The sequence below is a fragment of the Silurus meridionalis genome, chromosome 19 (assembly GCF_014805685.1).
Source record: "Silurus meridionalis isolate SWU-2019-XX chromosome 19, ASM1480568v1, whole genome shotgun sequence".
Taxonomy (NCBI): domain Eukaryota; kingdom Metazoa; phylum Chordata; class Actinopteri; order Siluriformes; family Siluridae; genus Silurus; species Silurus meridionalis.
Genome location: NC_060902.1, coordinates 13,495,896 through 13,517,004, shown reverse-complemented (window position 1 = coordinate 13,517,004; position 21,109 = coordinate 13,495,896). Strand labels below are relative to the sequence as shown.

General features: G+C 40.0%; 2 protein-coding genes across 7 annotated transcripts; one reads left to right on the top strand and one right to left on the bottom strand.

Moving 5' to 3' along the window:
• The first annotated feature begins 137 nt into the window (after positions 1 to 137).
• LOC124402113 (opioid growth factor receptor-like protein 1) lies at positions 138 to 3,702 on the top strand. The gene is made up of 8 exons (XM_046874794.1): positions 138 to 337; positions 1,027 to 1,104; positions 1,634 to 1,672; positions 1,773 to 1,836; positions 1,936 to 2,014; positions 2,405 to 2,468; positions 2,546 to 2,694; positions 2,782 to 3,702. Exons 1-8 carry the CDS (start codon positions 263 to 265, stop codon positions 3,086 to 3,088), a joined length of 855 nt encoding a protein of 284 aa, XP_046730750.1. The 5' UTR covers positions 138 to 262; the 3' UTR covers positions 3,089 to 3,702.
• A 144-nt stretch (positions 3,703 to 3,846) lies between these two features.
• dido1 (death inducer-obliterator 1) lies at positions 3,847 to 21,109 on the bottom strand. Of its 6 annotated transcripts, none has more exons than XM_046874787.1 (16): positions 20,974 to 21,109; positions 19,905 to 20,022; positions 18,755 to 19,592; positions 17,408 to 17,804; positions 15,394 to 15,615; positions 14,774 to 15,014; positions 11,721 to 12,300; positions 11,410 to 11,569; positions 11,215 to 11,331; positions 10,930 to 11,091; positions 10,435 to 10,588; positions 9,825 to 10,329; positions 9,560 to 9,701; positions 9,377 to 9,466; positions 9,058 to 9,253; positions 3,847 to 8,029 (listed from the first exon to the last, which is right to left on the bottom strand). In XM_046874787.1, exons 2-16 carry the CDS (start codon positions 19,981 to 19,983, stop codon positions 4,368 to 4,370), a joined length of 7,545 nt encoding a protein of 2,514 aa, XP_046730743.1. In that variant the 5' UTR covers positions 19,984 to 20,022; positions 20,974 to 21,109; the 3' UTR covers positions 3,847 to 4,367. The 6 variants fall into 6 exon arrangements, with proteins under 6 accessions (XP_046730743.1, XP_046730747.1, XP_046730746.1 ...); XM_046874791.1 differs by having other exon boundaries at positions 10,978 to 11,091; XM_046874790.1 differs by having other exon boundaries at positions 11,721 to 12,297.

Sequence of the window (21,109 nt, the reverse complement as noted above, 5' to 3'; positions counted from 1 at the left end):
TTTACATTGATTTGGGGGAACATGTTTTTTTTTTTTACTGTGCATAGGACAATAAACAACTATAAACTTTGATTGATCATATTAATGTTCAAAACATAAAACCTTATTTAGCTACTCCAAAATACAGTGTGCCACTTTTACTTTCATTTTGAAAACAACGGATGTTTCTGCTTGTCTTTTTTCAGCTTTTATTTTTGTAATTAACTTCCTTTTCATTTCTTCACTGTGCTCTGTGTAAAAATCTGAGAGACAGGGATTGTATATGGGTAACTCCGAGAACACTTTCAAAAACTACGACTCCACATGGGAAGATGAAGACTATGAGGACACTACAGAGGTAAAATGACTTATGTATTTGGTATTATGTACTGCTATACTTATTTCCACCGATGATATAAGGTGAATTCAGATATTCCAGGAAGAGATCAGTTACGTTTTGTGGAGGTCTTCAAAACTGACCCGCACTATGACACACAAATTATATTATAACAAAACCACAAACTATTCCTTTAAATGTTACATTTTTATAGGATATACTAACACTCTTATGAGCTACGTTCACATCTTAGGGGTTGCACTTGAACAGGAAACCCACAGGGAACTAAAAATACTTCAAGGTTTTGGATAAATGGATGGATAGATGGATGGATGGATGGATGGATGGATGGATGGATGGATAGATAGATAGATAGATAGATAGATAGATAGATAGATAGATAGATAGATAGATAGATAGATAGATAGATAGATAGACAGACAGATGCATTTATACATATGTATACTATTGTATACTAATTTTAAAAAGCTTCTATAATATTTATTAATTAATTGCACAATTGACAATTTTTAAACAAGTATTTATAATATTATGTCATGTATCATTATCAGAAGAGAATCGGAAGACATTTAATGGCAAAACGTGTAAAGAAATATAAAAAATAAACAACTGTAGTGACACTAACCATTGTACAGCAACATTTTAAACACAGTATCATCAAGTACTATTTTCTGCAAATACTTTTTCAGTCCTTTATGCTATGGGGTGAAGACAGCAGGGACACACATGCTGCAGAAGACATGCACAAGTACAGATGCACTTATAGGGTAAGTTGCAATAGGCATCATTGTTATGTCTCTTACAATGTATTTTGGAATGGCATCCGAACCTACCGGTTTGGTGATTACGAAGGCCGGGCCTTAGTGCATTCTTATATTTAGTTGTAAAAGTTTACAGTTTGAGATTGGGGCAAAACAAACATAGATGATGTTTTAATGAGAAACAAGAAAGCCAAAAAAGGAAATATTCACCATCTGAACCACCTATGGGTCATCAGTTGGTTTTTACACCTGCTGTCTATATTTTCTGTAATCACAGGTTTGTGCTCATGCACTCATTCTAATACGCTCTTACTTTCCGTAAGTCAACAACTTAAACATGGACTAGGGACCTTCAGGATTTCTGTAATGTCAGACTCTTGTATTCATAAACTATAGGTGTAGCTTTAAAAGCTGCAAGGTTTAAGGTTTAAGGTTTTGTACCAGTGACTGGAAAGTCACTGTGATTGAATTCTAGGTTTTATTAATTGTTTTAATGAAATGAATTGTTTACAAAAGCATTTCACTTTCACTTTAGCTCATCCACTCTAGTGACATGAGGGAACATACGGACAGTGTGAGTAATAATGTGTATTTCCAACATTTCTCAACTCTTAAATTTGCACTTGTTTATTCATTTTTTTTAACAATTTATCAACATTCTTTAATCGCTGTAGCCGCAAGACGAAAACTCGCCGAATCTGTGGTTTTACCAAAATAAGATCCCCATGAACTTCGATGGTAAAAGCCTCATTAATGAAGTTGTAAAAAATGAAGGAGAAAAATATTGGCATTGATGAGGAGGTTTATTGTTTATTTATTTGTTTGTTTTGTCTTCAGGCATGTCCATTGAGGAATTTCACATGTACTGGTTTGGTGATTACGATAAGCTGGAACATGTGCACTCTTACATACAATGGTAAACCTCTTAAACCCAGAATCAATTAGCCCTAAAACTAAAGAATGGTAAGTAAGAGTTCAATGGTTAAGATGTAGGACTTGTGATCAGAAGGTTGAGATCGAATCCCAGCACCACCATGCTGTGACTGCTCGGCCCTTGAGCTGCTCAGCTGTATAAATAAGTGATAATTGGAAGTCGCTCTGGATATGGGCGTCCGCCAAAGGTGGCAGGATATGGGGGAATATTTAATAAGGGAAATCCAACATTAGTTCCAACAGTCATTAATACAATTGGCCTAAAACATTATTGGTTGCAATGAGCATGCCAAAAATGTTGATTGGAGTGAATATTTAACGAATTATATTCCTGATTTTGGGTGTTAGACATATTGTTAACATTTCTCCACAGGCTATTTCCACTTGATGAGACAGGAATGAACTCCCCATACAAGCTTAGCACAAGAGCAATTAGGGTGAGTCATAAAATGATGGACAATATTCTGTGCTTTAGTTTACATTAAGGACCAACAGACGACAACATCTTTTGCAGATGTTCCGTAGGGATGAGGCGGCAAAGAAAAGATTATTGACGTCCTACAGGCTCATGTTGGACTTCTATGGCACACAACTCGTCGATGAGAAGACCGGGGAAGTGCAACGTGCGGTAAACTGGGAAGAACGATTTGCAAACCTCAATAGGTACAACCTCATATGGTTGTTCTGAATTACAGCCTACACAAGAAATTTGAATTCTGCAATTTATATTGCAATTTATAAACGTTACAGAAACGCGCACAACAATCTTCGCATTACACGCATCCTGAAGTGCCTGGGATTGCTGGGCTTTCGTCACTATCAAGCACCGCTGGTTCACTTCTTCCTCGTGGAGACACTGGTGAAAGGAACGCTTCCCCAAATCAAGCAGAGTGTTCTGGACTACTTTATGTTCGCTGTCGTGGACAGGTTGGAACGCAAACAGTTGATCAAGTTCGCCTTGTGCTATTTTGAGCCGAAAGAGAAATTTGTGTGGTGTCCCAGTGGGGTTCGAATAAAATTTTTGAAGGAGCTCAAGCGTGCACAAACAGACCAGTAATAAAGACACAGTAACAAAACAGTTCTTCGATTGTTTAAAGTGTTCTCGTAATGAATCATTAACATTTTTGTTGTTTTTTTTAAATCACACGAGTGTCCAGTTATATTGATTTGAGGTAGAGCAAATCTTCTGGACCTACTGAAATGGACCATCATGTTTTAAATACAGCAATTGCATTATCTATATGAGAACACAGCTCAGGCTTCCTTGGGTTACTGCAACAGAAACTAGAAACCTGTGCAGCATTTTGAACTTTGATCTTTTTCTGTATTTTTTAATTGTTTACCATAATCATACAAGAGCTTATAAATAGGGTTAATAACTAATACAAATCACCCAATATGGATGTATGAGTAATTATAAAGCTTACATTATGAAACTAAGTTAATAATTCTTTTTTTTTTTTACAAATGTTTGATCAATACGTTGTATAAAAAGAGCTTGACTATTAACCAAAATCAAGATGCAGGCTGGTTTACTGCTTGTCATTATTTTTTCAGTCACAAGGTGGTGTCAAATGAACCAATCCAACATTACTGTATAAACAGAATAAACTTCTGACACTTTTTTTTTTTTATTCCAGAAACTCCTTTAGTCAGCACACTTCTGATGGATTTGTATTTAAAAGATATCATTACATTTGATGGGCGTCAATTGTGTTGCTGGTCTCCTGGACACACTCAATCGGTCTCACCTCATGCACTGATTTGCAGCATGCAGCATGTAAATTATCAAATAAAATCACTGGGATGCAAATCTTGTACAAAGAGGGGTTTAATAAACAAAACCTGATAAAGCGTACAGAACATCTGACTGAAAAAACCTGTAGGCATAACTATTGACAGCTAATCAAGTTTTTCTGTAGAGAAACCTTGTTCATCAAGGCCACGGTTTATCCCTCTTTCATCATTTCTTTTAAGCTATATGGCTTCACCTCTCTACTAGAAAAACCATAGGTAAAAACATACATGTATGTATATACACAAATACATATTTACATGTCTATTTTTTTTATGTACTTTTTAAAATATTTTACCAGGTGGTAGCGTGGTAAGACCTTATCCCTCTAACAGCATCTTTAAATGAAACTGGCATGTCAAATGTCCTTGAAAGTAAGCACAATATCTGTCAAGGAAGCAGTGAAAAACATTCAAAATGGACTTCAAATTACCCATGGAGAGTAGTTTCACAAACATGCAAATCTGTTTAGAAAAGAATTCCAAGTACCAAAGCTTGTCAAATATGAAGGAGGTCATAAGCACTGTAAAGAAAACAAATATTAGGACATGACTTCATTATCAGTAGACTTCTCAGTGTCCTTTGAGGTCTCAGGCCTTTCTTTTTTCGGCTCCTTTCGGTCTTTGCTTCTGCTCCGCTGTCTTCTGTCCCTATCCTTCTCCCTGTCCTTCTCCCTGTCCTTCTCCCTGTCCTTCTCCCTGTCCTTCTCCCGGTCCTTCTCCCGGTCCTTCTCCCGGTCCTTCTCCCGGTCCTTCTCCCTCTCTTTCTCCCTCTCTTTCTCCCGGTCCTTCTCCCGGTCCTTCTCCCGATCTTTCTCCCGATCTTTCTCCCGATCTTTCTCCCGGTCCCGCTCTCTATCACGATCTCGTCTATCTCTATCTCTTCCACGGTCCCGTTCACGGCTCCTTGATCGATCTCGTCTTTTGTCCCTACTGTCTCTATCTCGGTCACGGTCTCTATCCCTCTCTCTGTTTTTTCCTCTGTCTCGGTCATGGTCTTTCCGGTCTGATTCTCTCTCCCTGCCACGATCTCTATCCCGTTCTCTTTCCCGTTCTCTCCTCTTGTCCCCGTCGCCTTCTCTGTGCCGGTCAGTGTCTCTACCCCTGCTGCGCTCCCTTTCCCTGCTACGCTCTCTCTCTCTGTCCTTCTCCCTGCTGCGTTCCTGATCCCTGTCTCTACTGTGGTCTCTCTCCCGATCTCTATCTCTACTCTGGTCTCTCTCCCTATCTCTATCGCGGTCTCTCTCCCTACCGCGATCCCATTCACGATCTCTAGTCCAGCCCCACGACCGTCCACCATGTGGCCCATCCCTGTCTCTGTCTCTCCTCCTGTCCTCAGACGCATCTCGCTGTCTTTCTTCTCCATCTCGGTCACGAGGGCCACTGTCAAACCGACTTGACCTGTCCTGAGGTTCAACACCATCCCTAGTCGAGCTGCTGCGTCTTCTCATTTCAGGGGAGTGTCTTCTCCAGTGGTCATCACGATGGAGCTCTGGACTATGTCCACCCATGCGCCCCGGTACTGGGATAGGACCTTCAGAAGGAGTTGGCAACAGAGGTCCCCTTATAGGTCTAATGTCATTTAGATGGTCACTGAGCTGAAAGCGTGATGTCTGACTTCCAGAGTCGTTTTCAGAGAAGTGTGCTGGTATTGGAGCTCTTGGCCCTCCAAAATGCTGAGGGGTTGGACCTCTGTGTCTCTCCAAGTCTTGGGTTGAACCTCCTCTTGGTTCTTCAAAGGATATTCTATCCTGAGGTGAACCGCGAAATTGGTTCGGAGGAGGAAATCGGTGCCCTGGAATATCTCCTGCAGATCCTGGCGGGCCTCTTCGTCCATCAAAGTGGCTTGGTAGAGGTCCCCTGAAGGGAGGTCCGTGATTGTCTCTGTAATTGTTTGAGGCCGTTTGTCCCTGCGTTTGTTCAATCCCTGGCTGATAACTACTTCCACCGTCCTTGTCTGCAGGCCCTCGTGAGAGTGGTCCAGATTCTCCAATGCTGTGTGGAGGAAGTGGACCTCTTGGCCCAGCAAAGTGTGATGGAGGCGGTGGCCTGCTATCAAAATGACCAGGTGGAGGGCCTGCAAATGGTGGTGGTGGGCCTCGGGGTCCGGGGAAGTTGAAAGGTAGAGGAGGCCCATTGAATCTTTGCCCATCAAAAGGGGGGGGTGGTGGGCCAGGTGGAGGAGGACCGGGAGGTGGGCCTCGGGGTGCTATATGTTGAGGGGGCATGTTGTTATTAAATATTTGAGGAGGGGGTCCTCTTTGACTCATTAGTGGAACTGAAAGGGGAGGCCCTCTGGGTGTAACCATTGGAGGAGGCCCTCTCGACGCATCAAACTGTGGACTGTTTCCCCACTGATTCTGGTAAGGTGCATATGGACCAGGTGGTGGATATTGTGACAGGTCATTTTCCCCATGAGATAAAGGTGGGCCTTGCATTGTTGGAGGCAGCTGCATTGGAGGTGGTCCTGAAATGGGAGGTGGCCCCGACATTGAAAGGGGAATATGCAAGGGGGGTGGAACGGTCATTGGTGGTGGACCAAGCGCCGGTGGAGGCCTGACAGGTGGGGGAAAAGACATTGGAGGTGGAATGTCTGAAGGGCCTCGATAATCAGTTTGAGAGTTTGGCCCAGTCATGTGCAGCATATGAGAGCTATGTGAATCCATATAAGATGAACTCACTTGCGTCACATCTTGGGACCTTCCCAGAGAAGTCATTGGCGTACTGATTGTTGTGATGTTGTAATATGTTGTAGAAGATTCTGTTGACTCTTCAACAGAGGGCATTAGCTCTTTTTTTAAGATGGATGCAGAATTAGGCCAGATTTCTTCAAAACTCTTCTTTTCTGATTCAAATGGAGCATCACTTTCTTTAGGAGTTTGTTTAGGTTCTGTGTCCAAGTAACTTTCGACTAGATCAGGGTCTATTTTTTCCCCTAAAAGTGGAATTTCTGTGCTATCCGCATCTAGGAAAGGCACCTCTTCACTGTTTGATTCCTCTTGAGTTAGCTCTAACTGAGGATCGGTTGAATGCAATAGTTCTGAGTCAACTTTAGCATTATCTTGTGATTGTGGCACATCTGTGGTTACATAAGGTTCTGTTGGTTCTTCAGTTAAGGAATCCTGTAAAGGAGGATCTATTACTTTAGGCTGTTGTGATGTTAATGTGTCTAGTATTGCAGCAATGTCAATGGGTGGTTTTTCTGTTATTGTAGTAGAAGCAGCTGTAGCATCGGAAGTACTAGTAGTAGACGTAACAACTGGAGCCTCTTCCTTCTCTATGGAATCATCGGAATTCAGTCTTTGAATGGCAGCCACCTGTCTAGGGTCCCTAGTCTGCCTGGGATCCCTTCTCTGATTAATAACTGGAGTAGTAGCTGTGCTTTTTGTGACCAACTGCTCAGCCTTTTTAACAAGCAACTGAGTGTTTGCCAAGAGAGATTTGGTGTCGGTTATTTGCTGGTCCTGTTCCTCTGGCTGTTTCTTAGAACCTGGATCACCCTTAACCTCTTCAAAAATGGAGTCATCTTCAGGGTCATATGCAACATCATCTACCATCCCAGCTTTGGCCTCTGGTTGCATGATGCTTTTAGAGACCATAGTATCACTAGCCTTTTCTTTAGCATATGAAACACTGGGATCATATTCTTCTTCAGGGTCATATGGTCTATCATCTTCTTGTTCATCTATATTTTTACTTTTTGTAATACCAAATTGTTCAACTATCGGATCGAGCAAAGGAACAGAAACATCTGTTGAACTTCGATCTGACGGGGACTGAGAAGCTTCAGAATCCTTCTTACCAAACAAGGTCTTAAGGATGGTCTGCAGTGGCGTGGCAGACATAGGAGGAACTACTGGGATGGTTGTAATTGATGGAGAATTACTGCCTGTACTTGTGGTGATACCAGGTGCCTTGACGGAGGACAAGATGGAAAACACTGACGATGGAAGTGGACCAGCTGATGACTCAGAACCGCTGAGAGTGGGTGGAGTACCAGGTGGAGTTGTGCTGAGGGTCTCCTGGGTGATTCTTATAGATTTATCAGTTTTGCTAACAATGACTGGTTTTGGGAGTCCTGTCTCTTCATCTCGCTGTGTTTTTGAACGTTTTTCCTCACTTTCCAGAGGAGCTCCAGCACGCTTTTTGTCTTTCTGACAAATTAGCAGCCCAAGCAGGAGATTTGGACGAGCTGGCTCGAGACCTGTGAACAAAAAAATATATATAATTTGTTAAAAATAAATGAATAAAAATTTAATAATTACACGTGTTGATAAGAAAAAAACGGCTAACATTCTCTGTGCTAACCTAGTGCGCATAACTTTCGAAAAGGAGTTCGAAATATGCACAATGTTTAAACAAGTATCTGTTATGGTGATTATGTTAATGATGAATATACATTCAAAGGCATATACAAGATCACATCATGCTGCATACGGTCACGTGCTCATGTTCCTGTGATGTGTAAAATTATTAATTTCTGTAATTAACCTATAAGAACATGTTCACAAATTATCAGCATATTTGTTAAAATACATTGCAATTTCTTTCTTTTTCCACATTTATATTTTGGCACAAGCATAGTGATACTACCAATTTAATAAGCAGTTCATTGTGCTTTATATTAACACTCGTCTACAGGACAGATAAGCAGCCAAAATGGGCAAAACAAAAACACTGGTCCCACTCTGAATAGTATCCCGGTTATGTTTATTTCCAGCACTTGGGTCTAGCAGATGACTTACCATGGTCACCATGGTGTTTCAGCTACATCCACCAGGGATTTTATCAATGTTTATAAATCCAGTAATCAAGAAACTAGCTGATGTCAATGTTCAACATAGGGGGAGCATAGACCTAACTGCACGTTACAGAGTAACCATGACATAAATCACAGAATATGATGCAGCTAAGAAACAAGGCTGAGACAAATATCTACAGTGGCATCAAGTTTGGATGCATGATGTGCTTTATTAGAAAACACAGAAATGACATAATACAGATAACAAAAAGGAAAACGCACACAGCCCAACAAGAGGGAAAAACACGACCATGCTTAGAGAGAGGGAAAAAAATTACAACTTTTAGAAGAAACCATTGGTGACATGGAACAAGCACTTTTTTATGCACACGACCATTAAAGAGGGCTGGACATGTACCTACCTGAAGATTCCACCACGCGTGTTTAAGTACTTTGAGTTATTTATTTTTTATCATTTTGCACAAGCTTACCTGGTCCATCAAAAGGTAAGAGCTTAGCAGGCAGAGGGTCCTTGAAGCTCAGTGGAATGAGGTAAAGGTCTTTTATTCGTTTGTTGCTGTTGGCCACTACGCCAAACCGCTTACGGCTGCTGAAATAAGAAAACAAGGACACATATGCGACTTCCTCCTCTTCAGTTGCTGGATGGAAACGAATAAGACAAAGCTCCTAAAAACAAACAAACAAACAAAAAACAAACAAAGAATGCTGTGAAATCAACAAATGAATCAATGTGTGATTATTTTACCTATAATTACTATTACTTATATTTATAATACATATTGGACTTACTTTCGACAACGAAGTCTTCAGTTTACCAACATAGTCCCAGACTGTGTGTGGCGATATTCTACCGCCAATGTGAATAGTATCGGGTAAGTCCTGAAAGCGAGACGAAAAACTGACCTTAGCATGGAATGCACTGTAATTACTGATGAATATTTACAAGTACATCTAATAGCACAAGGAACAAACCTCCTTGAGATGCTCAAACGATCCTGAGACCAGGTAGGCCTTTGTGACAAACTTGGCAACAGAATGCATGTTGACGAATCCTTTCCACATAATCTCCTGCCCTGACAAGAACAGAGCTGTCTCACCTTCAGGAGGAGGTTCGCTAATGCCGCAGAAGAAAAAAAAAAAAAACACCACGAATTAGCCCCGATAATAAGTCAGGATGGTAAAAGCACTCGAACAAACCCTGCGTCAAATGTGTGCTAAAACTTCTAAAACAACCTACCTGGCTGCACTGGTCCCGTAATGCCGTGATTCTGTTGAAGAGGCTTGTTTTGGCATCACAGGTTTAGGCAGAGATACTGGAGCTGGAGGTGGCATAGGCAACTGCCCCTTCATGTCCACTGCAGGAAATTCAGAGGGCACAGGGGTGGCAACAGGCACACTGACTGGTGCTCTGACAGGCAAAGTGACATCAGGTTCAGTCTGAGCGAGAGGTGCAGAGGAGCGGTGGCTGGCAGTACGAGGGTCACGACGGCTTATAGTAACAGATGAAACTGCAGATATTACCACAGGGGCTTGCACAGCAGGCACTGTGGGGCTCTGATCTTCTATACTACTTGGCTGATGAAGCGTTGACCCGTCACTGGTCGAGTAAGAAACATTAGGTTGGTCTGCAGGCAGCTTGGAGGGTCGCTGCTCCGTTTTCGCTTTTTCGGGGGGGTCCTGTTTTTTAGGAACTGACATTTTGGGCTTTTTAGCTGCTGGCTCATCATCAGCTGACTTCTGACCTGAAAATATGTTGTAAAAAATATATATATAATTTTTCTTTCTATTAACGCCACTAGTAGAAGAAAGGTCAGATTCATTCAGACTGCATGTACATAATGTGGTACCTGTGCAGATCTTGCAGTTAAGGTCAAACAGGTGAGCCCTGTGTTCTGCAGTGGTGTCTTTCAACATGTTGCTCAAAATGTCTGGGACAGCACTGCTTTTTCCTGCTGAATTGGAACTTTGAGGTGTGGCAGAAGAATAGGACTCCTGATGATCCTGTGAGAAGATAAACATATTGAAAAATTATTTGTTTTATGATTTTTTTTTTTTTTTAAAACATTAAAACGCAAGCCGAACTAAGAAAGGAGTGAATAATCAGTTTTGCTATACAGTTTCGATATGTTGTATCGCAATCAAGCGTAGATTACTTAATCAAATGTGCAGACAAGCTCATGTCGAGTGTGCAGGTCAAATTATAAGGCTCCCCAAAAGGTTATATGCACCTTCAAAAGGCATTACTTTAAAAACAATACGAGCAGTAGCAGAAAGAAAGGGATCAAAGCCAGAGAATAAAATAAAAATATATAAAATAGACAGAAAAGAAAGCCACCACTTACTGCCCCAGAAGCCAAGCGAGGTGATTGGGAAGTAGCAGAGATACATACATCTCCATCAGACATGGCAGGAGCTTCTTCCATGTCAACATCAGGAGGAGCCGAGTCTTGTTTGGATCCGGCTTTGGACTGCCCGAACTGGGTCCTTCCACTAGAATCCATAATCTTAAAAAAAGTAAATAATTATTGCTGATTTTATTTGAACATTGAAATATACCCACTTGTCCATAGCTGCTAATCAAGTTCAAGCACATCGTTATCTATTACACACGACTGTTGCATTATTACCTCAGAAGTACCGCTTTTTCTCCAATCGGAAATCTCTTTAGAGAGCAATTCTTCAGGGCTGAGCCTCACTAACCGGAATGGGCTGACCTCTCCACCAATCACACGATAGAACAAGCCCTGCTCGAAACATGCAGCAAATGTAAACTCAACTTGCACATGCATTTATCACAAACAGCTATAAAAATGATGACCAACCTTATTCTTTGGGTCCTTTAGGTTGAACATTAAAGATCTGTACTTGTTCTTGTACTTGCTGTCTGTGTTCATGTACAGATTAAACATTTCTTTCTCAATGTTGACAGCCAGCTTGCCCACCTCGCTCTCAGACATGGAGAGATCATCGCTGTCGCTCACCCTGAGGTTAAGAAGGCCGTAGAGCAAATATGAATTATTCTACAGCAGATTTCAAATAATTTCAATAAAACACTTTGACAAATCAAAATCCTATATTTGGAAATCAAATATAAATGACAAATTAATTCAAGTAAATTAAACAATTGTCTCACCTTTTATACAGAATGTCTGTAAGCGAACGACGAATGTTCGACCTCATCTGGTTGTTAGGAGGAGCTTGTGGAGGAAGAGGTGCTGCCGGGGGAGCAGGTTTGGACACTGGTGCCTGGCTCTGGGAGCTAGATGGCGTAGATGCAGGAGGCATCCTGGAGGCCGAAGAGTGACCAGAACTCGTAGTTTCCTTCACTCCTGACTGTGGCTGCTTTTTTGGAATGGTGAAGGAGCTCTTGCCAACGCTCAGAGCTCCAGTGGGATGAAGCCGTGATCCAGGAGGACCTGAAGAAGAGAAGACTGGAATTGGAGGAGGGGGTGGTCCTGGTTTTTTGGATTTGACCGCTTTGCCTTGGGATGAAGACTGCTTTTTGAAGTCTTTGCCACCACTTGGAGACACAGTGCTTGTTTTGCCTTTGGGCGTAGAGACTGAAGCGGTCTTGGCCATCTTCGGGGCTGGGGACTTTTTGCCTCCTTTGGGAGAGACAGTTACTGCTGGGGGTTTCTTCTCAACAGGAGCTGGCTCTTTCTTTTCTGGTTCAGGTTCTTCTGATTTTTCCTCCTCATCCTTCTGGGTTGCTGCTGCAGACAAAATGCGAGGTACAATTTTTTATTTTTTTTCCCCACAAAAAAAAAAGTCTGAAAAACATTCAATTCAAATTAACAAATTGATAAATAAACAAAATAATTGCATGTTTGTGGTTCCCAGAAAAAAAAAAAAAAAAAAAACCTTCAGGACTAGTTAATTTTTTTCCCCCTCAAATGACATGTTTGTGCCTTGCCTTGATCCTGTAGTTTTATAATTTTAAAAAAGGAAAAAAGGTGTAAGATAGAATACACAATATGAAGATTAATAGAAGAAAAAAAAAATGCACATCTAAAATTATAGGGGGGGGGGGGGGGGATCAAAGGTTTATTTTATATAATTTTTTTATTTGATTGCCATACAATTTCCAAAATAAGCATGAAGACAAAGTGTCTGAACAAAAATAAGTATTAACATTTAGTCTATAAATAGAGAAATATAATTTAGAATTTAGATTTGTGTTGATTTGTGTTCTCAAACAAAACAAACACACACTAAACTTTAATGACAACATATAATTGGACTGGTAGGAAATCAGGTCTTGCTGTACGTTTCCAGTACATGATACATTTGCAGCTTTCATTCGCATGTGCCCATCAAGTGATACAGCTCATAAAACCCTAATTAATTATAAAGCACCATCATATAATTTACCAAATGAACACTGAAATGTGTGATTCATTTGCTATGTTGCTACTTCCAGGCCTACCTGTTGCTGATCATGTGCAAGGACCCATCACACACACACACCCTGAAACTGTTCATTTTAAAGGCTTCAACTAAAAAAAAAGTACTTCAGTGATCCCGGAAAACATGTGCGATTAGATGTTCTAATAAAAACCATATTAAAATAATATGTTTGTTAGTGTTAGATGTGTAGAACTTCAATCCAGCACAGGGTCATCCAAGACCCACAGCAATGATCCATGTCCAACCAGTATTTTCCAATCCTCCTGCACATAGTTATGATGTTCATTGCCAAGTAAAGCTGCATTAGATTTATTCTTATGATCATTCTTAAATTTGTCAAAGATCAAGATATTTACTACAGACAAAACAAAACACATATTGGCTTTAAAATGTCAGGATGCAAAAATAAGCTAAGTTTTATTCCCAACAAGGCTCCTTCAATGAATATCAAAATGCAGGTTCATTTTCATGAATAATGAACAGGTGAATCGTTTTAAAATGTAAATGGCTAGCATTAAAACCTGATCAAAAAAAAATATTAACATATCACAGATGGACAGAGCTCATTATCACAAATCTGGCTTAACTTAAAATCTGATATTAAAGCAAATTTCTATTTAAAAAAAATGCCTGCTTTATGAATATTATACTAATTATGTGTGTTGTACTAATGAGAGAAGAGAATTCTGCTTCTGGGTGCTGTCTGGCAGACTGTCATCTTCCAGTTTGTGCAGTCTTCGTAGCTTCAAACTTCACAACCAGAGTGTCAGGCCTTTTTCTCTCGAGTGTAAATATCTGTGCTGATCAGTTGCTGGTTGCATGGCGATAGCCAAAGCAGGCAGAGGCCAAAAATATCCAAAGCACTCCACAGAAATAAACCAAGACTTTGCTCAAAATTGAAGCAAGGGGCATCAGAGTATTTATCTGCAACATCACTTTATTTTGAAGTCACTTATTCTCAAAGGAAGGTTTCATAAAAAGCAAGGCATGCAAGTCAGATAAATCATAAATATGAAAGTATTTAAAAATGCTGTTAGTGGTAAACTCTTGGAGCTTGGTGAGAATTTCCCTACCAGGTACCATGTGATCAGAAATGCTGCTATATTCTTGGTGAAAAGGTGACAGGAGAAAAAGACACCGTGACCTACCTGTTCAGAAGAGCGGTCAATACTCCTGTTCTTAAGATACTATTCCCAGATCAGAGCGGAAGATGGAGGCAATGTTGACATTCATACACACAATTAAAAAATCACTTTCATAAAAAACTATATTCCACAGACAGAAAAGTACATGTGTATATATATAAAAAACAGCATCATGGCAAGGCACTTCACATCACTTTAAAACATCTCTTGGTGATGTCTCTCTCAAGATAGATTTGAACAACTCTTCAAAAGGAGTATGGCTTCTAGATTTTGTTTTTGCCAATGCCCAGAAAACTGGCCTTTTGACACTTTTATACAACCTGAAATGATCATACCTACCATTTCTCTTTATGTATACTTACCTGTTCAGGACCTCCACATTGCTTTTTATACAAAAAGGTTCCCATTATGGCCACTAATTAACTTCCACAAACACACATGCTTACATCCTGCACGGCCAGATATTTCAGGTCTTCAGGAATATGCTTAAATCAGATTTCTAGTGCAACAGCCAGGTGGCTTTTGGCCCAGAATATCAGATCTTTTGGGTTTTTGTTTTTTTTAAGATGAGTGCTACAGTACAAGTCACAGAGAGACCGAAGATTAAAGTGTGGAAAACCTTTCAGATACATACACGCTTTGTTTAACACAGTTGGTGATATTGCTGTAGTCTTTTCTGGCGCTACTGCAATGTAATTATGGTCACTTGACCAGGACGACATGGCTGGGGGTGGCGGATGCTCCTCTGCAACTCTGTCTTCTTCGTCCTCGTCTTCTTCATCTTCACGGGATTCCGACTCCAAAGACTCCTCTTGAGCTTTGCTGGATGAGTCAGTGGACCTCCTGCTGCTCCTTCTCTCAGGACCAGGACCACTCTTCAAAAATAAAAAAATAATAAAAAGCATAGAAAGCATTGATAAATATATACTAATAATAAAACACATGCAACAGATGTTGGATCTTGTTTCATTTGATACCAATTTCAGGTATTTGTTTAAGCAATATTACCCGATATTTTCCAATTTCTGAAACTACCTCTATATGGAATCTACATATATAAAACGAGTTTGGTGATTAAAAAATTATTAAACAAAAGGAAGGGCATATACTTTACCTCATTTCCATCAGCCTACTAAAAAAAAAAGCACCTTGACCATTTTTCATTCATTTTCACAACAGCATGTTGATTCTTTGAATAACCTTTAGTTAGCTAACTTTGAAGCCCTTCGCAACACGCTTGTCCTGAAATAATACCTTGACAGTAGAAACGACGGCAGGCTTCTTCAGGATTTTTGGCTTGGGCTTCTCCTTGGGTTTAGTCTCCTTGCTGTCCGTAGTGATGGTCTTCATGGCGGCGGCAGCATGCTTGAGGATGCAGTCGTTACCACAGTAGACCGAGTCAGGCAGAGCGTCTCTCTCGCAGCCGGGACCGATGCACTTGGGAAGAGAGGATTCCTCTGCGGTCGCCATCACCTGCTAAAAACCCACGTTGGTCAGACCCATCAAGCTATGCAGCTGTTACAGCCGCAATTAGATTTTGGTGCAAGTTGTATTACTTATAGGAACTATTTTAAAAATTCGACCAAACTATGTCAGGCAGCAGCACTGATCTTGAAATGGGGCTTTTAACATGCTTTATATCCAACATCAATCACCACTTTGTCTGATCACCCACAATTACAATATTTATGGATGCCAGTTTGCACCCTTTTTGTTTCAATGAAAGCTTATGGTATTATTGCATTATTATTATTACCACAATAGGTTCTCTAGGTTTATACAGTATTCACAAATTATATTTAGATCGTTACTGCAATATAAATCTTAAAGAAATAGTCCATTAACAATTGTTTAATTTAGGGCTGAAACGAGTCCTTGAGTAACTCGAGTAATTCGAATAATAATTTTAAAAAGCGTATCATTTGCCTCAATGCTTCGCTTAGTACATTTAACTACACACGGCACATTGCGTTTTCCCACGGACCATTATTACTGATGCACCATGGACAGGTAAACATGCGGAATGAAAATCGGATGGGAAAAAACGCGAGGGGAAGATTCAGGCCAAAGAAAACACCATAAAGTTTTTAAAGTTTAATACCATTTCATACTAAAACCTAAAGAAAATTTGTATGTGCGTTGTGATGTAATTATGGCAGTTAAATGCACTAAATGGGTTTAGATTTCACAAATATTCTTGTTTGCAATTGTAGCAAAATAAATAAATTTTCTAACATACTGAATTGATTGAATAACTGGGATAAGTCTTGATTACTAAAATATTCGATAGCTGCAGCCGTAGCTTAATTGCATGCAATCGGAAACTGGAATTCATATTTCATGGGTCTCTAATTCAAGGTTTTTATATATACAAAATCATGCCTTAAATTAAAGAAACAAAAATGTGTATTTAATTAATCTTATTCATCAACTATGACATTTACCTTCACTTCATTCGTGGATATCATTTGTATATTGCATATACCCCAGAATATTACCTGACAAGTTAAGGCGTTATTTGTCACGTGCCCAGATGTTACTGTGCAAGTGATCGCAACAGCCGTAATGCAAGTCATCGTTTGTGTTACAGCATTGATTACTCATTCAAGTTGTCACTTTACATGAAGGATGATTTCAATGTGGTGTTAAAAAAAAGTTCAGTTGTTTGACTCCCAAATATTATACACACTCATTAGATACACATCACATTGTTTTACGGTAAAGCCGAAAAACACCTGTTTTAAAGGTGTATGTGGTATGCAGTGAAATGTTTCTACTTTTAAATAATAATGTAATAAAGCCATTAAGAAATGATCAGTTAAAATATACTTTTCTTCAAAAGTAACAAAACATTTAAACTTGAAAAAAAGAGAGAACTTTAAATATCCATGCAGGTAAGTGATGCAAAGTCACAGCACTTTTATAAAGTGTAACAAGTTAAAACAAGTACAACAGAACCTCATCTATACACAACCTCATCCTCAGAAGAAAATCGTTTTTTTGTTTTTTACAAAAACACTCCAGCATATTTTTACATGAATATTTTGATAATGTAAATCTTAAATTTAAAAACATTGCCCACAGAAATTCATTATAAAATTAGACTAAATAATAGTTTTATTATTCTGATTAGCTGTATAGTTGAAAATGGGGACAATTTTATGTTGATATTTTGTGCATTAACCCAAACTCGCTATTTCATAGGGTCTTAACTGCAGTTACACCTCTGGCTTGTCCTGAAAAGCACAGATACTATACAACAACCTACCGGCTGGAAAATCTTTATTTTCTTTTTGCCGCTTGGGTTAGTAGCTTTCTCAATTCTGCCCTTGATGCCGACTTCTTCCCCAATCTTCTCTTCTCCAGTGAAAACCGTCGTAGCGGGAAGCAGACCGGCAGCACTTGGAGATGTTTGGACATTGGCTTGGCTAACAAGAAGTTGACTGGGCTCTGCCTTGCGAGCAGCAGTGGGAGTCGCAGGTCGTTTGCCCGCCTCAGCTCCTGCTGTAGAAGTGGACGACTTGGCGCCCTGGGCTTTCCTGCCGGTGCAGTTGGGACACACATAGTCCTCACTGTTGCGCTCCATCAGGCGACCGCGTGCCTCCGTAATGCCCACGCAATCTCCATGGAACCACTCCTCGCAGCGGTCGCAACAGATCATGAACCTGAGCACATACCGCATGCTTCAGCCACATTAAGAAAAATCTACAGCATGATGGCTAATTCAGTTACTGTCAATATATTAATATTATTAATATTTTTTATGATCCAAATGCAATAAGGCAGTGTTTCAGCATTCCCCAACGAATAATTTGAAAGGGTTACAAAGACCCTCGATAACCACTTTAACAAGAACACCTGTATCTCTGCACATTCACACATATAGCTGCAGTGCAGAGCATTAAAACAGTGTTGACAAACAACATCGACTGACATCATTGTTTATGCCAAACAGGCTATGGTTTGAGCATTTCAGAAGTTGTTGTTTATGATCATTTTTTTCACCGAGCATTCGCTGAGCTGGGTGGAAAAGTCATGCTGATGAAGGGAATCAGAGAAAGATGACCCAGACAAGAAGTCCACAGTAACTTAAATGATCGCTCTTTGTGAGTAAAACAGTAAAGGGGAATATTCAGGCCAAAGAAAATGCCAGAAAGTTTCCAAAGTTTAAGATTATTTCATACTAAAACAAAGAAAACAGAGTGCATTTACCTTAAGCAATTTAAGATTTATTTTTATTTATATATTTGTATTTGCATTGTGAGGAAATTAAGGCAGATAAATGCACTAAATGGGTTTTCACCAATATTTTTGTTTGCAATTTCAGCAATAAAAATGTTGCTCGTTCATTTTAAGAGGTGGAAATGATCACTCTTTGTAACCATGCTAGAAATAAAATCTAAACCTTGAGGAGCATGGGCTATTGATTTCTCTTATTAGCTGAACTAGTTTCTGCATCAACTGGATAGTTCTTCGCTGCTTATCTTTGTAATCTATATAGACCACTGGGTTTCCAGATAAGCTGTTTTAAATTACTGAACAATCACAAACATTTGCATATTAAATGGTAATAACTGTAGACATAAATACATTTTTTTTATATAAAGGCACTAACCTTTTGTTGTGTTTCTGTCTGCAGATACAGTAAAGTGCATTTGGATCATAACCATCATGATCAGACTCGCTGGACGAGGACTCTGACTCTTCCTCCTCGTCCTTCTCTTTGCATGCCCCGAGCTTAGGCTTAGATTCTCTTCTGGGTCCTGATTTCAAAGGGCTCCTTGAAGATCTAATATTGGCAGGTACTTCTTCCTTGCTTGTCTCTTCACCTTGCTCGTCTAATTCTTCATCTTGTTTCTGTTCCTTTATGTCCTCCTCGTTCTTGGCCTCTTCCGTATCGAGCTCCATTTCAAGCTTTTCTTGTACCTCTTGTGTGGCGCTCTCTTCGTTCTCTGAACTATCCTCTTCGCTGTCCGAGTCGGCCATGTCGGCTTTGAGATTCGGGGTCATCCTTCCCCTGACTCTCGCTCGAGTCATTCTAACAGGGGATGGTGATTTGTTTTCAGTCACTTTGGTCTCTGTGCTCCCGTCAAAGCTAGCCTCTGAGGCACTCTCAGACGGCGGATCTCCACCTTCCAGGTGAGCTGGGGCGCTACGTCTGGCCACTCCTCTCCCTCGCTTCACTGTCACCAGGAACTCCTCTAGCTTATCGGTACGCTTTGCCTGTCTGCCGCTTCGCCGCACCGGTGCGCCAGGACCCTCCGTTAGGCCTGCCGTCTCTCCCGCCATGTCCCTTTTTGCAATAGTGGTCCTGCGGAACCCCCAAGTCTTCCTAAGTTCGCCAGAGTTCTTGGCAGATTTCTTTACTTCTTCTACTTGTTCTTTGCCAGCGGCATCACTTTGGCCAGAGTCACACTTACTGTCCTTTTCCTCCTCAGCAGCAAGAGCTGGAGCTGTGAGATGGTAACAGGGACATTAGAAACAAATAATTTTTGTTTCTGCTTTAACTGATATCATAAGGAAAATCAGGCTGAATCTGATGCAACTTCACAAGCACCATTTATTGTAGACTCACTGTATAAATATCTACAAGGCTCAGAAATAGCAGGATTGGACTGGTGTTCCCCAATTGAGTAATCAAAAGAGCAGTTTGCAAGAATAGCTTCGTTAGCAGAATTGATTGAGCTAATTTAAAGTCCCACCAAGCTGCAGCGACCAGTGTAAATAAAGCTCCCATTCATACAGCGGTCCAAGGTTAGTGGTACCTTGTGAACTGGAATCCAAATCCTGGCTGGACTCAGGCTTAGGAGTTTGAGCTAGCTCAGGGCTCACAATCTCCTCCATAGTTGATGGAGTCACTTGCTAGTTTTCAAACAGAATTATCTACAGTTAAGAGAGAAGCACAACACAGACAATGCAGAGTTGAGCTTTTTCACCACTTCAGTTAAGGTGGCGTGGTCCATGTACTGTTGCTGAGCATTTATTATATTAACATTTAAATTAATTTTGTCATAAGTTCTGTATTTGATATGTAACAGAACATCAAAACAGTGGCTTGTAAGGTGGATACAAGAGATACATTTTTTCCAAAAAAATAAAAAAATACATTGCTGCTGTAAATTGAGTACTATCCATAATAGCAGATTTTTACATTATATCTGCAACCAGAAGATAAAATTAGTCACTGTTGAACTTACACTGTCTTGTTTATCCAAAGATGCAATATGTCTGAAATTATACAGGCTGCTCTAACAGGTATTGAACGTTGAACCAATGCTACAGAAAAAGTGGTAAAGTTTACATGTATCTTAGAGTGAATCTGGTTTGAGCCGAAGGGTCTATAATAATGGAGCGGAAAGGTAGCCTGATGCACGTATTCTAATTAATACTACATTCCTTAAAACACTTAGGATACATAGCATAAAATAATGAATTATTCAGTTCAACATGTATTAATCAGTTCGAGACATTAGTAATCGAATACTCTTTTCCACCCGAAGTAAACTTTGTGAATGAACGCTGACAATGATCATAGACAGTTGTAAAAAGTCTACATTAGCACGTTACACAGCACTATAAAAATAAAGTATATATCTATATATAAATCATTTATAATTTTTATGCCACTGCTGATGTTTTGGGTATACTTTGTCTGAAGTAGTGTGTGGTAATAAAACAATGTCATAACACATTCACTTGCCAAAAGTATGAAAAAACAAACAATAATAATTTAAAGTGCCAAACTGCAACTGATAGTAAACACAAAAGCTTTCACTGCACAATCTTATTATAACATGAACTGGAAAACCCCTAAGCATGAATTCAGTACTGTACCTGTTTGAGCACCTGTCAGGCTCTGTTGAACTGGGAATAGTGTTTATTTACAAGCAGTTCCTTAGCCATTCACCCCACAAGAAGAAACCTAAAAAAAATAAAATAAAATAGGGCAAACTCAAGCTTTTTTTTTATA

Coding starts and splice junctions, on each gene's coding strand:
- LOC124402113 (XM_046874794.1), top strand. CDS start 263: ATGGGTAACTCCGAGAACACTTTCAAAAACTACGACTCCACATGGGAA. Junction 1,105..1,633: donor AGTACAGATGCACTTATAGG/GTAAGTTGCAAT, acceptor CTTTCACTTTAG/CTCATCCACTCTAGTGACAT. Junction 1,837..1,935: donor GATCCCCATGAACTTCGATG/GTAAAAGCCTCA, acceptor TTTTGTCTTCAG/GCATGTCCATTGAGGAATTT.
- dido1 (XM_046874787.1), bottom strand. CDS start 19,983: ATGGAGGAGATTGTGAGCCCTGAGCTAGCTCAAACTCCTAAGCCTGAG. Junction 19,593..19,904: donor TTTGGATTCCAGTTCACAAG/GTACCACTAACC, acceptor ACCATCTCACAG/CTCCAGCTCTTGCTGCTGAG. Junction 11,570..11,720: donor ACAGACATTCTGTATAAAAG/GTGAGACAATTG, acceptor TCTTAACCTCAG/GGTGAGCGACAGCGATGATC.